This window comes from Pygocentrus nattereri, chromosome 26, assembly GCF_015220715.1.
Source record: "Pygocentrus nattereri isolate fPygNat1 chromosome 26, fPygNat1.pri, whole genome shotgun sequence".
In the NCBI taxonomy this organism is placed as follows: domain Eukaryota; kingdom Metazoa; phylum Chordata; class Actinopteri; order Characiformes; family Serrasalmidae; genus Pygocentrus; species Pygocentrus nattereri.
The window spans coordinates 18,208,160-18,223,763 of record NC_051236.1 but is presented as its reverse complement, the minus strand read 5'-3'; the positions used below and the strand labels follow the sequence as shown (position 1 = coordinate 18,223,763).

Below are 15,604 nucleotides of genomic sequence, written 5' to 3'. Positions count from 1 at the left end.
AAAAGTCTCCTACACGCACTGAGTCTACTGTGTACCAGACTAAACCACAGCTATTTCTCACTCTGTTTGTGTCTCTCACTCTGTTGCACAGGCATATGTACCACATGTAATGAATATATTAAGAGTTTAATTTCAAACTGATGCATATCTATTCAGAAGAAGAGGTTTGGGGGAAAAAAACAGCTGATGTACAACACACTTTGTCAAAACACACTTTTATTTCTTTTATAAAAGTAGCAGGAATAATAAAGAGCATTAATATTTCCTGTATGTGTAATAACCATTTACAACATACAGTACTGTTCAAAAGTCAGAAAGTCAGAGACCACCTTTTTGTTTATTTAATTTCCAGGCAAAAAGTTAGTTGCTAATTTTTCAGTGTCAGAAAAAAGAAGGAAACATATATTCAGCAGAAAATTACACAGAAAATTAAGATAACTAGGCTTAAAAGAATAAGAACAATATCACCACTTTGAGTCTGAAAGGCATAGCTGTCAAGAAGCTGTTACTGAGAAAAGAAAATACATAAGTACTTGTATAAATATAATACAAATGTATAATATAAATATAAAAAAGTGTTTTTAGTACTATGGCACCAAAATTTGAGCTAGAACACTGGAACTGGACAGAGCTCAGACCTCAACATCACTGAGTGTTTGGGATTATTTGGATCTTGAGAAGCAAACATGTAACCAACATTTAAGGCTGAACATTGTAAGTGTTTGAAAGAAGCTTGAAAAAAATCTTCTTTGGAAAACTGAAGCAACTCTTCTGAGAAAAATGGAACGAAGGCAAAGGGTGGACACAGTAAACACCGACAAAAGCTGATATTATGTTTCAGTTGTTGAGTCTTCTGTGAGTTATTCTGTTAACCCTTAGATGCATAAGTGGGGTCAAAAATGACCCCGAGGGTTGTTATTTTTCAAAATCTCTGAAATTAAAAGTTTTTACACTTCCATATTCCAGGTATTCCTCATAAAACATGTTTGTGACTTGAGGCCATTTGAATTTTTTTAAATGTTTTTATACATTTTAAGAAATTGCAGTTTTTGTGTCACTACCCCAGTTTTTCATAAGCGGGGTCAAAAATGACCCCAAGTATTTCCTACAGAATCTCAAGGGTTTGCTTTGGGGACCTTTTGATTCTTACCAACTGTGACTGTCAGGATACATTTTCTGTCCCATTTACACATCTGATGCCTGCATTCTCACCACCAGGAGGTCACAGCAGCATACATGTAAATATCTTCATTTATCAACTCCAAGCCTTTTCTGTCTTAGTGTATCATGTTGGTCAACAAAGTAGACACTAGTTAGCTAACTACAAAAGAATGTTAGTAGTAATGTTAGTATTGTGTCAGCTGGCTTACTTAGCTAGCTAACATCACACTAGCTTAGTAAGTTAGCTGATATTACTGCATTTGTTATGTAGAGACTCGCTGTATTCATGATTCCTTGTAATAAATGCTAACCTGTTAGGTAACCTATTACATCATTATTGATATATTGTCCGTCAGCTGTGCAGTGGATTCAGACACACAAGTCACATCACCACCACAGACAACTTCTTCACCTCTTGCAGAGCATCTCCTGGAGAAGGGTCTGACTATTGTGGGAACATTGCGACAGAACAAGCCAGACATCCCTACAGTGATGAAGGCTTCCAAGTCGAGGGAGGTTCACAGCACTGAATTTGGGTTCAATGGCAGCATGACCATGATCAGCTATATCAGAAAAAACCGAGGTGGCCCATGGTGCTGTGGTACAACATGATCGATATAGCCACTCTAAATGTCTACTTATTTTTTAGGGCTCAGCACCCTGAATTTTCCACAGGAATCAGCAATGCATGGCGACATTTCCTCACAGAGCTCTCAAAGGACCTTGTAACTCTTCACATGAAAAGTCGACTGGAAGGTACCCCGAACCTACCAACCTACATCACTGAAGCAATGGGAAGGTGTGGAGTGACAAAAACTGCAAACCAGCAACAGGAGAGAGGCACAGAGGGCAGACAGAAGAGAAAGAGGTGCCAGATGTGTCCAAGAAACAAAGACCGCAAAGCCACCAATTGCTGTTGGAAATGCAGTACCCCAGTACCCCAAAATAATTTTGTGTGGGCAAATGTGTGTGGACAGTGTTCTGGTATTATGTATGTTCATTTTCTTTTTTGTCCTGCAGAAACATGGACATACTAACAATAATTTTTGAAGATTTTTTATGTTATTTCTTGTGAAAAAATGTTATAAAAGTTATAAATATGCATGCTAAATGTAAAATCAGTCTTTTGTTGACCCAAATATAATAAATATAATCAGCTTTAACCAAAATTAAAGGCATTTTTTTTAATTCATTGCAAAAACACATTGATTCTAATTGGGGTCATTTTTGACCCCACTCATGGAAGAGTGTAGGTATTGGTCGCTCATGCATCCAAGGGTTAAGTACACTCCCCTGCCAAGCCCAAAACTGCAAAACATTCAACTTTAATGGTCTTTAAAACAAATCATTAAACAAAAAGATATAATGATTTAGTATGGGACAGATTTTCCCTCTGATTTCCTTAAATGTTGAAGTCTTGTGGGTAAACAACATGTTACAGCAGGAAGTGAATATTTTAACACTCCGCATCAATGGCTTCAAACAGGTGAATAAACATTGTAGAAGCCAATACATTCTCTACGGGGTGGAAATGTGGACTGTGACCAGGCCAAAATCATCAGAAAAAAAACAATATGGTTTGGGCTTGGCCCATTTTTTGCACAGGAGTGGAAATTAAATAAATTAGGGTGATCTCTGGGGTGGTAAAAGGGTGGTACATCTTAAAATAGTCATAATAAATTTACGAAAATGCTATTTAATGTGTATTTTCTAAGCATAACTCAACTTTAACCTCCTCTAAAAAAGAAATGGTTTTATCCACTCAGTTTAGTTTATCCACGTCACGCATAGGTTAAATGCAGAGGTGAAATTTCCACATTGTGGGACTAATAAGGGTCTCTTAATTAATTAAAAAAGGAGAAATGCTTTTTCTGGTTTTCATACATTTTTGTTTCGAAAAACAACCCCCCCCCCCCCCCACACACACACACATTAGTAGAAAATGTATTTCTTTAAGACACCAGCATAAAGAATGATCTCCCTTTTCCAGCACCAGCTCCAGTGAAAATGAAAAGAAGAAGTCTGCCATCTTGTAGCGCTCCTGCAGTCACTTAAGAACCATTAAAGTGTGGGTCTGCATACATACTGTATGTGTGTATGTGTGAGTCAGACAAGAGAGATCTGTTCTGTTCTTTTGTTCCATCACTGGTTCAGTGTGTATCCTGTAAATACCTGTAGTGATGAATCAGTTACTGAGTGTGACACACAACGGAATTATTCAAACAAATAATTGAGTATCTATTTTCACTACCAAAACAATCTAAACACTGTTAAAACTTTAGAAAATGTTTCGGTAGTGACTGTTTCAGCTCATTTTAAGCAGAACTCAAAAGCCAGTATACAGCCTTCAACAGTTCATATATATATAATAAAATGACAATTCTTAATATTTAAATCTTTGGAACAGATTTACTTCAAAAGAGTGGGATCCAACTGCTCACCATGTGGCCATGAGGGACAGGGACACTCACTTCCTGCTCTAGTTGCGTTGACGTCCCACAATATGAAGACCATGGAGTGACTGCTTCTCTCTCTTCTCAGACCCCAGGTACAGCATGCACTGGACCCTCTCCAGTTTGCCTATCGGGAGAGGATTGGTGTCGAGGACGCCATCACCTACCTCCTCCACCGAACCTACTCTCATCTGGACAAGGGGAATAGTGCTGTGGGAATCATGTTTTTTGATTTCTCCAGTGCTTTTAATACCATCCAGCCCCCACTTCTCAGAGACAAGCTGGTGAAGATGCAGGTGGATCCTCACCTGGTGCATTGGATCACGGACTATCTCACCTGCAGACCACAGTACGTGTGGCTGACTGACGGTACATCTGAGACTGTTGTCAGCAGCACTGGAGCACCACAGGGGACTGTGCTCTCCCCCTTCCTCTTCACTCTCTACACATCAGACTTCCAGTCCAACTCTGAGATGTGCCATCTGCAGAAATTCTCGGATGACACTGCTATCGTTGGATGTGTCAAGGGTGGTCAGGAGGAGGAGTACAGGAGACAGGTGGAGGAATTTGTTGCTTGGTGTCGACTGAACCAACTGCAGTTGAACATATCCAAGACCAAGGAGTTGGTGGTGGACTTCCGTAGGTCTGGACTACCCCTGCAGCCAGTCTCCATTGAGGGAGTTGATGTGGAGACGGTCAAGACCTACAAGTACCTTGGTTTGCATCTGGACAACAAACCGGACTGGTCAACAAACACGGACACCCTGTACAGGAAAGGACAGAGTCGGCTCTATTTCCTGAGGAGACTGCGGTCCTTTAACATCTGTAAGAAGTTTCTGCAGATGTTCTACCACTCAATCGTGGCCAGCATTCTCTTCTACGCTGTGGTTTGCTGGGGAGGCAACATGAAGAGAAGAGATGCATCAAGGCTGGACAAGCTGGCCAGAGGAGCTGGACTCTCTGGTTACAATAGCAGATAGGAGGACTTTGGATAAACTGCTTTCTATCATGAACAATGATAGTCACCCACTTCACACCATCATCATGAAGCAGAGGAGTGTGTTCAGTGGCAGACTGCTGTCACAGAGCTGCACAACAGACAGACTCAGAAGATCATTCATTCCAAGAGCCATCAGACTCTTCAATTCCTCCCATCGGAGACGGGATGCTGCTGCTGACTGAGTTTAACCCAGTCACATTACATGGACATTATTCAACTACTCAACCGTTTAATTATTTATTCACAATTACACTTCCCCAACCTCTCTTACACTCAAGTACATTTACTCATGATGGGGCATTCATATATTCATATATTCACATATTCACTTTACAGAACTATATTTTTTACATGTACATATTAATAATTCTATGGCACATCAGTCACTTTTATAACCAATGTCGTTTGCACCTTGCACTTTGCTCTGTGAATTTATTTACTGGCTGTTAGCAAAATCTACTGCACTGCTCCATCTACAGATAGTTCTTTACCTTGTACAGAAAGTTTTTATACCCTTAAATATTTTCTATTCTTCTGTGTTTAATAGATGTTGAATATGTTTCTTACTGTATTGTGTTGTTGCTGCTGGATGCCTAAATTTCCTTCGGGATCAATAAAGTATCTATCTATCTATCTAAAATGCAAGGGTGTGGCTAAAATAAGGCTCCACCCATGGAATAAAACTCTTTTATGTTTAGGTGGTGACATGAAAACATGAGACATTATTTAAAAATTAAACTCATAATGAATTCAAATCTTTACACTTCACTTTAAAATAAATCAAAGGATCTTTAAAAATCAGGACAAAAATTATTCTTTTTAAATTATTATAAGTTGAAGTTTAGCAGTTAGAGTTTTGGACAGCCATGTCCCAGTAGTTCTACAATTAATGATGATTTTGTACATATTTAGCTTTTGACTCTCTCAGTGAATGCATTGGATGTAATAGATCATAACATAATCTTTGTAAATATTTATCATGTTAATACTTTGTGGAACCGTAGTTTTAACTAATTTGGCACAATGGCCCATATATGTTCCTACATGTTCATTCCATCTACAATTTAAATGCAATATAAGCTCTCGTCAGTGTGTGGAGATGAAGTGCACTCCTTGCTCTCCACCAAAATTCCACACCTGCCTTATACATTACAAACGTTCAGTACTTCTGCACAGAATGTGAATCTCTGTTTGCCCTTTACTTGGTTCTGGCGGTGAGGCATAGTGTTTTTTTCTCTGCAGTCAGATTGAATGTGTGATTGTTGATACCTTTTTGTTTCTCTTTATGTGAATGTGAAATGTCTTTTTGCGTATAATAATAATATAATAATATTACATGTGTATTTGGCCATGTAGGACACCACAATCTGTCTAATGTCACATCTACTTTAATAATAGACAGATGTAGAAGTAAATGTTTCGTTTCATGTAAATCACTTACTAAAGGTTTACATTTATATGTCAGAATAAAAATATGTTTTTTTAGTTTCTTTAATATACAATGACAATTTTCTTAAGTACAACTAATGTAGAGCCCTTTAAACAGAGATAACATTTTTATTTCCTTACTCAGGAAAGTGTGAGAGTGGCTGGACATGTGGAGCATTTCAATTAGCTACTCCAAACCACCAACATCCATCTACTGTAAGGACAGTCACCCCAACATACACACACACACACACACACACACACACATAGAACCCGGATCAAACAGTAATAGACTGAGAAATTAACCTTTGTGCTCACTGATGTCATCTAGTGGTGAGTTTGTGAAAGTTTCACTTTAGTCAGTGAACAAGATATAGTGAATATCTACCCACTAAATTTATGAAGAGATGAAGTTTTAAAAATAATAATTTGCAAGAAATCCTCCTCATTAACACCTGCATTGTTAGCGGCATGATGTTATAAACTTTGTACTTGTAAAAATGAGGCAAATACTTTTTATTGTAAAAATACATTGACTCTGATTAGTGCACACCTTCTCCAGGTACAACATGATTCTGTCAATCCAAGGTATGTATATCAGCCAAAATATTACATTTACAAAGTTGAAAGACTGTTTCATGGTTTATGTTTTTATGCTTTTGATGAAAAGATAATATTTTCAACTCGAAAAGTGCCCCAGGAAAATAATCTAAGCTACAGAAATAATCTTGGTAATAGAGATGGACGTTGAGAAGCATTCTCCTATGCAAAGAAACCTGTTCCCTCACCTTGAATAGTGTTCCCTCCTGCTTAGTATTTAGTGATTGAGGAATGTGTGGGAGTGTAAAATGTGCAGCATTTTGTGACTAGATAAGAATTATAATTATTTTCAATGAAATAAAAATTTTGGCTGAAATTAAATTTTAGCATAAAACAATTCAAGAAACCTTTTATTACTGTCTGCAGTTGCATTTTGTATTCAGCACATTTGTCCAAATAATTTGTTACCATTTTTATAAGACTACCCTTATAAATAGCTTATTAATGGTTATGAATTGGGTCACAATGCCTTAAAAATCACCATTAAACAGTAATAAAACATTAATACATAAATAAAATGATCAGTGACCTGTTAGCCAAATAGTGAGCCTGCATTCATCTATACTGTTGAACCTCCGAATGTGCAGGCTACTTCTCTTACTTTGTCGTCTCCATCAGTTAACATTAAATCTGCCAGCTTCAACAGGTATTCATGTCTGGCAGATATAACATGTCACTGCTGCCTTTTCATTTGTGTTATAACTGCTTATTAATGACTACTAAGGTGTTTATAACGTAAATAATACATATTACAAGGACAGTCCTACAGTAAAGTGGTACCAATAATTCTGAATCAGGTGGGTCACTTGTGGGTAACTACCAAAATATTACCTTTTTAATATGAAGGGACTGTGTTTGACTTCCATCTAAGCTGTCGATGTAAGTAAGGCATTCATGTCTGATACATGAGGCTTGTATCCTGAAGCATTTAGAGATTCGCTTAGCCTTGTGCTGCCCCTACACATGGTAGACTGGGGTTCGATCCCCTACCTGAGCACTACACTATTCCAGTGAGAGTCCTTGTGCAAAACTCCTAAAATTCGCTGACCTCTATAACATGATCAAATGAACGCTTTACATGGCTAGGGCCTGTCAATGGTTCTAAAATTTTATTACCCATTTCAATAACCTAAGACTGGTTCAACCAGTTTGCATTGAAGTCCCTGTAGTTACTGAATAATAAGCCTTCATGTGTAATAAGCCTGGGAATTTAAAGCCACTCTGGATAAGAGTGCCAGACAAATCTATAAATATAAGTTTCAAAATAATCAACTTCAACTCAATCAAACAGTGCTAATGCACTGAATTGTTTTCTAAAGAATCATAATTTAATTAGATCAAATCATTGTGAGATCAGAGATTTACACTGTTAACAGTCAACTTAGTTTCTTGGCTCAGGTGGTCCAAAGTCCTCCTACTTTATAGGTGTTTGTGTGTTGATTGGTGAAAGGTACCGGTGCATGCGTAGGGTTGGGTGAGAGACATGAGCAGTGCGAGTGGGAGCGTGTGTGCTCTGGCTGTACTTTAGCTCTGGTCGTATACTGATTATCTCCAGAGAAGGACTGAGATGGTTAAGAGACAGCACATTTCTGCGTGTCCTGTGAGGGCGGGTGTGTGCCAGCTCAGTGTATGCGTGTAGACGTGCATATGAAGTTTGAAGGTGATGACGGTCTGAAAGGTTTGGCAGAGGGCAGGATGCTGAGGGCAAAGCGCGTCTGCGCCGTCTTTTCTCCAGCAAAGGCTGACAGGTTGAAGAACGCTCTATTGTGAACTTTCGAGAAACATTGGGCCAAGTCCTCTTTACCTCATTAGACTGGTTCTCCTTATCAGAGGAGCATTCACTGACTGGCAGAGCAGGCCTGGATTTGTGTAATGGTTCACAATGAGAGCGGATGAATGTTTTACAGGGAGAGGCCCGATGACGTCTGATCTGAGCCCCCTCCACTAGAAGGTTAACACCGATATACTGAGGAACCTCTACTGCTGCCTGGAGAAATCAGAGAAAAAGACACAAAACACGCTAATGTAAGTTATTCAAAGGAATATTTCAATAACAAATCTAATTTGCACAATTTTCCCCATAACTTAAAGGTAGTCGAGTAGTATGTACATTCTGACAATGTATGATTTACTGTTCTCAAATTACTGCATCAAGTTACCAACAGTAGCAGGAGCCATCCTGAAGCCTAAATTCTGCCCATTTTTATAATAAACAACATCTCATACTGTGTTGAAAACTACAAAGCCAGTTTGTCTGAAACAGCTAAGCCAAGTGTGTGATTTAGGCAAGATGTTGTGTTCACTGTGCTTATTGTTATACATACAGCTTCCAGTAGCCTCTTTATGTCAACTCCCAGAAACAGAAACTGACTTGGATATTTTTAATATAACTCTATAAAATATTTTCCCTGTAATTGTGTTATCATATTAAACCTGCAACTGTTGGCTCTCTGTGTGTTAAATGTTGTGACTGTGTTGAGCTAATGAGCAATGGGGGAGTAAAGGGGATTATTATAAAAACAATGTAGACAATGTTCTCCACAAAAACAGCTGAGATAAAACTGCATTTTTATAAATGTTGACTTGTTTGCGCATCTATGAACATGAAAAAACTGCTTACTTCAAGTTTTGTAAATCATACACATTTCCATCAAAATATATTCAATCAATATTATTGAATAATTGCAAAGTTCAGCTAAGGAACCGTCAAAAGGGTTAATTATTAGCTACATCAGTCTTATAGCTATAGAGCAAAACTAAAAAGGCAGGCTTCTGACAATGGGAAGACTGTTTAAACGTGATTTTTCAGCAATTTATCCTTTAAGATCACTTGTACATGAATGCTACTTTTCTCTGAATACAGTATAAATCAGTATGAGGTGTATGAGGGTCATGTATAAATTGCCTAGCCTGGTTACATAAAAGTCAATTACAATGCATCTTTCTGAGTACCTGTTTGTAAATGAGCTGAAAGCCTCCAGTGTGTGCGTTGCGATCATAGCGTCGGTCCAGCACCACACGCAGTGTGTCCTCCTGCACAGCAGGACAGAGTCGGGCAGTGATGGCTGTGGAGGAGGCCATGGTGGGGCTGACATTGACCTCCAGCAGCCAAGGATGCAGGTCACGCCCCAGAATGAAGTCTGCCCCGTAGAGCTCAAAGCTGGCCTTGCGAGGCTCCACACTGTCCTGTGCAGTCAGCAGTGTCTGGATCACTGCTAGTCTCATGCCTGGAAGCACCACCTCCTCCCACAGCCGGCCACGGCCTGAGGAGGCCAGCCAGGAACGGAACTCAGCACACGACCACATGTTTTCAGCAGGCAGAGACGGGTCACGGCCTGCACTCGGACGGAAATGCTTCTGGATGGAGTTGTTGCAGAGATGGACAGAGCTGATAGAGAGATAGATGTGGTGTGGGTGGGTGGGTTAGTGCTATCAAATGATCATCTTTATATTCAAACATCTGGAATGATAAGTGGATGCAGACATGCAGTACTGTGCACAAGTCTTATGCCTGACAAGAAATTAGCTATAGCCTACTTATCTGGGCAATAAATGTGTTTACAAAAAATAACATTACAATGAATGCATGTTACTACAGTTAACAGTAACAAGAATGTTTGATATGGTCAGAAGAATATGATTATTCTTAAGGTATTATTAAGATACAGGCCCAGAGAATATATTTCTGAGGAGAGTTCCAGCCAGGTTACTTTTTATGTTATTACATTATATTATTGGGAAACATTCTCCTGTGTTTAAGGGAAAACAAAAAACATTTTCTACATTATTACATTATATTAGTGTGAAACATTCTCCTTCTCTCTCACCTGTCCAGCCTGTGAGTGGAGTAGGGCTGAGTGGAGAAACGCAGGTAACACTCATCATAGAACCAGACTGTGAGAGGGTTCCAGTCCGTGACCAAGAACCACTGACGGAGATCGAATTTAGTGCCATGAACCAGCAGAGGGCGCTCCAAGTACTTCTGCACTACCCACTTACTGTCTTTAATCAGGGCAGGTTCACTGTCTACTAAACTCAGCATCTCATCTAACCTGTTCATACATACAATACCTACAACATGAGAGAATGACAGAGAAGAATGCATTAAGGTGATGTTACTAGGTGATGTACACTGTCCTTCTTAGCATAAATGGTGCCCTTTATATGAGCAACTAATGTTGTAGCCCCAAACAAGCACACCTATACGTCATAAGTCATTGGCTCACCTCTGCCTCGTGACAGAGCACCTGGTTTGATAATCCAGATGTTATTGAGTCCATCAGTTTGCAGCTGTGGACAGACTTTCTGCATGCGGGTTAACATGGACCTACAGCGCTCTGCATACTCGCTACACCCCTCGATTATCGCACCATCACTACAGAGGAAAAAATGAATAAATAAATAAATAAACAAATAAACAAATATATATATATATATATATATATATATATATATATATATATATATATATATATATATATACATACAGTATTTGAATTGCTTTGTAAGAAAAGTACTTAAAATACATTAATCATATTGTACTCACTGAATAACAAGGTAGTATTTCTGGATAAAGTCATCCCACTGCTGTTCTGAGAGGGAAGAAGGACAGTCCACGTCTATGTCATTGTGTTCTTGGCTGCTCAGATACTCCTGACACACATGCAATGCAGTGTCAATCAACCTAGCTCCAAGCCTCTGATTGGATCGTAGCTTATGCTGCTTATCCATACCTGCAGACAGGCAGAGAGACAGTCTGCATTTCACTGTCTCTATCATGAGAAAAACCTGGGAATATATGCTATAAATGCACAACATATTCATTAAAGAACTCATATCCTGGCAAAAACACATTTTCTCACTTCTTTAAAACAAAATAGTTTGATGAAATATGTAAACTTTGTTAAAGTCTTGAAAAATACTGTCTACTCCACAGTCCATTTATGGCAACTACACTGCAATACAGCTTGTTTTGAATTGTTTATGTGTCATAAGAGCAAATTCATTTATATTTATCCACCAATGTAATCCACTGTAGTTTAACTCGACTCATTCACAATGAAAATGTACGAATTGTTTCACTGCAGAGTGTTTTTTAAAATGGGCACAACGTAGGACAGCCAGTCAGAACACAGCTCATGTATCTTATATTGGTCTTAAATGCTTAAAAACAGGGTGTTTAAATCTGTGGGATAGATTTACGGAGAGGTCAGAAAATGGTCATGTGCCTCTTATCATCAAAATGAGTTATTGTGTACTTTACATATACAAGAAATATCAATGTGATATTGTGATTAATAACACTTTTATTAGAGAAATAAAAGTGCAAATTGTGAAGTGTGAACACATTAGCTGTTATTCTTTTCATATTTTAAATGTTTTTCTTGTTTTTGGTTTTCCATATTTTACACTTTATATTTGAAATTGCATTGTGTGAATATTTTATAATGAATTATGTTTAGATATATAAGTTTTATATTTATGCATGAGTGTTTTACCCTGAGAGTGTTTAACATTACAGAACTCTCCTGTTGTGTCCACCTCCCCTCCTTCAGCTCTCTCCACCACATAGCGCAAGAGGCTTGTGCATGCAGTGCGTCTAAAATCCTCTGTGGGTGCAAGATACAGGGGGATTTATTTTTAATATTGACTTGCTTAAATGCGGTAGGTGGGCTCTCTAAACTGGAGGGACACTGACCAGTGAAAGCATGTTTTTCATCCTCCGCCCCCAGCCTGTAGCAGCGTGGGAAGAATGTGTCAGGATCGGTTGAGTCAAACCACTGGAGATTTCTCAAACTCATACACAGACCCACCTGAGAGACAGAGAGAGAGAGGGGAGAGAGAGAGAGAGAGAGAGAGAGAGAGAGAGAGAGAGAGAGAGAGAGAGAGAGAGAGGCATAGTGTGAGTGAGAGAGAGTGACAGATAGATGAGAGATAAAGGAAGACGGGGAAGACAGACAGAAAGATGAAGAAAGAAACAGTGAGAGAGAAAGAGAGAAAGAGACAGTGTAAGATAGACAGAGATAGAGGGAGAGAGAGCAAAAGAGAGAGAGAGGCATAGTGTGAGTAAGAGAGACAGAGTGATAGATAGATGAGAGATAAAGGAAGAGAGAGAAGACAGATAGAAAGATGAAGAAAGAAACAGAGAGAAAGAGACAGTGTAAGATAGACAGAGAGAGAGAAAGAGAGAGAGAGATGCATAGTGTGAGTGAGAGAGACAGAGTGATAGATAGATGAGAGAGAGAAATGGAGAAACAGAGTAAGAGAGAGACAGGCAGAAAGAGAGAGAGAGAGAGAGAGAGAGAGAGAGAGAGAGAGAGAGAGAGAGAGAGAGAGAGAGAGAGAGAGAAGAAGTGGGACAATAGAAAAACAATGAGTGAATTATTCAGGTATTTTTGACAGACTATACATGACATAAATTGCCATAAATGGTATTCTGCATTTTGTATTAGAGTGAGCTTTGAGAGAGACCTTGGTAGTGAAAGATCCAGCTTTTGCATAATGATTAGTCATCTGGTCTTTTCTTAATGACAAACAGTCGACTGTGTCCCTCCTGGTTGTCCAGTAGAAATATGTAGTTTCGTTGCGCACCAGGCGAGACTACATGGTTGAACAGTAAAATACATTTACAGTAAAAAGACAAAGGAACAAGAAAAACAAGAGGAAAAACATCCAACATTTGTTATGGTAAGTGATAAAAATGACAGTGTCACAGCTAACCATGAGATCAGTCATCTCATCAGTGTCATCTTCTCTGTCTCCATCCTGTCCTCTATCTGCACCTGTACACAAACAAAGAGGACAGAGTGATGACATATTCTCCCCAGGGATTATAAGACTACTCTGTGTCTGTGAGATTTTAGCTGAAGAGAGTGCTGTCAGGTGTAATGTAAACTGTCAAGTAATGCCTTCACCATCAGAAAACAACAAACAACTTTTTGCAAGATTCAAATAATTATGAAATACCTACTCATCTACTTAAGAATATGAAATTGGTGTCGACTGAAAGTTTAGAATTGTCTTCTAGCTGTTACACAATTTCAACCACAAGGTGATATGATGAAAATGAATTCATCCCTGTCTAAACGACCAATCTGTTACCGTCATCATCACTACTGTCAGTCTCTTCTGTGCCCTCTGCTTCCTGGTCTCCTTGGTGACAACACCCTAGGGGGCGGCGAGGAAGTTGGCGCTCTACCCACCCTCTGGCCCTCAGAGCAGCACGAATAACAGGGTATGGACCCTCTATGGAGAATACCTTCCTCTCCTGCAAAACCATCAGCATCAGTTACAGAATAAGTGAGGAACTAAAGTGTGGACCCTCACATGTTTTATGGGGCTCATGAAGGAGATTATTTCTGATGCTCTGTGGTGCATGGTTTTTAGCATAGCTTATTGATCACAATATGCTTTCTCAGATCCTTGGTTTGGTGCTTGGACTGTATCAATGAAGTGCCAATTAGTGCTTAGGATCCCATCACTGTCAGGGAATGGGAGAGTACTACATATTACATGCACTCTTCCAAATATGCAAATAGGGGACAGCAGCTGAAGCAAGAGAGGGTAATAAGATTAAGATACTTTACATTTACATTTACATTTAAGGCATTTGGCAGGCGTTCTCATCCAGAGTGTCTTACAATTACAACACTTCTTTGTCTGTAAATACTTTCAAATTATTCAAATCCTGAGTGGGGATAGTTGGATTGAGTTTCTTTAATCTGAACTCCATTTTTTAAAGTCAGGTACAAATTAAGTTAAATATGTCTTTCCAAACAGTTGAATTCTGATACATTCACATATTCTGAATTGATCAACAATACAGGTTATACAGCTCTTCATCATCATCAACTAATTACTGATATTAAGAGCACTCAGAGGGCACTCACCTTCACAGCTTTGTCCACTAAAGCCTTGGCCATTCTCAGTCTGTCCAGTTTTAGCACAGGAAGACTTACACGGCTGCAGCGTACCCTGCCCTCCACAGGAGGTACTGCCTCACACACACACACCCAATTATTTTCCATTTGGTAACAAACCTCTCTATCTAAAGCTGTGTGTTGTAATGTGATACCTGGCATGTGGTGCTGCATGTCTGAGTGCTCAAGGTCACTCTTGACGTCCACGTCAACCTTTTTTTCTATAGAAACGAGCTGCATTTTTCTTGCTCTGGTTAAAACTGGCATAATAAGTTAAAAAAGAAAAAAAAAAGGAAAAAGGAAGAAAATACACTGTGTGTAGGTTTACAGAAACTTGTTGCTGTTGAAATTTTAAATAGACATATATGAGTAACAATAGAAATGTTATGGGCATACTGTAACTTACTGTAACATCTATCTATCTATCTATCTATCTATCTATCTATCTATCTATCTATCTATCTATCTGTCTGTCTATCTATCTATCTATCTATCTATCTATCTATCTATCTATCTATCTATCTATCTATCTATCTATCTATCTATCTATAACCACAATTCTGCTGCATTACCCATCAATACCCAACAATATGATTCTACTGCAATACCCACCAATAGCCACAATTCTACTGCAATACCCACCAATACACACAATTCTACCACCAGACATGATCCTGCTTTTAAACCCACTAATACTCATGATTACACTGCAATACGTAATTGTCACAAAATGCAAAAGCATGACTGTACAAAGGCATCAGAGCTTTCAGACCTTTTCAGTTACTCATAGTTGTTTCAGTGGTCCTCATAAGTTCAGATGTCAGTAATGACCGTCAGGGCAGCAAATGTCTTTTATCCTTGGTGCAAAAGAATGCATCTTTTCCCTCTATAAGCTGTTTATGTTCTGGTATCCTGTACTTTCCAGGTTGTTGGGTAAAAACACTCCTTTATCTCTCCATCTTTCTATCACTCTCTCTCACTCACACTATGCCCCTCTCTCTCTCTCTCTCTCTCTCTCTCTCTGTCTTTGATTTCTCCTAGTC

The 15,604-nt window shown here is 38.9% G+C and overlaps 1 protein-coding gene across 1 annotated transcript; it reads right to left on the bottom strand.

Annotated features, from left to right (window-relative positions):
* Positions 1–7,009: 7,009 nt before the first annotated feature.
* ttll3 (tubulin tyrosine ligase-like family, member 3) lies at positions 7,010–14,807 on the bottom strand. Its single transcript, XM_037534944.1, has 11 exons — positions 14,532–14,807; positions 13,744–13,909; positions 13,363–13,424; positions 13,114–13,242; positions 12,341–12,455; positions 12,141–12,251; positions 11,189–11,375; positions 10,869–11,017; positions 10,470–10,713; positions 9,595–10,030; positions 7,010–8,629 (listed from the first exon to the last, which is right to left on the bottom strand). The coding sequence occupies exons 1-11, from the start codon at positions 14,799–14,801 to the stop codon at positions 8,057–8,059; spliced, it is 2,442 nt and encodes an 813-aa protein (XP_037390841.1). The 5' UTR covers positions 14,802–14,807; the 3' UTR covers positions 7,010–8,056.
* Between the last annotated feature and the right edge of the window lie 797 nt (positions 14,808–15,604).

What these genes read in the sequence shown, in the direction of transcription:
- ttll3 (XM_037534944.1), bottom strand. Translation starts at nt 14,801, where the DNA reads ATGCAGCTCGTTTCTATAGAAAAAAAGGTTGACGTGGACGTCAAGAGT. An exon ending in TGACAGTAGTGATGATGACG is followed by an intron (nt 13,425 to 13,743) that starts GTAACAGATTGG and finishes GTTTGTGTACAG; the next exon opens with GTGCAGATAGAGGACAGGAT. An exon ending in CTGGATCTTTCACTACCAAG is followed by an intron (nt 12,456 to 13,113) that starts GTCTCTCTCAAA and finishes TCTGTCTCTCAG; the next exon opens with GTGGGTCTGTGTATGAGTTT.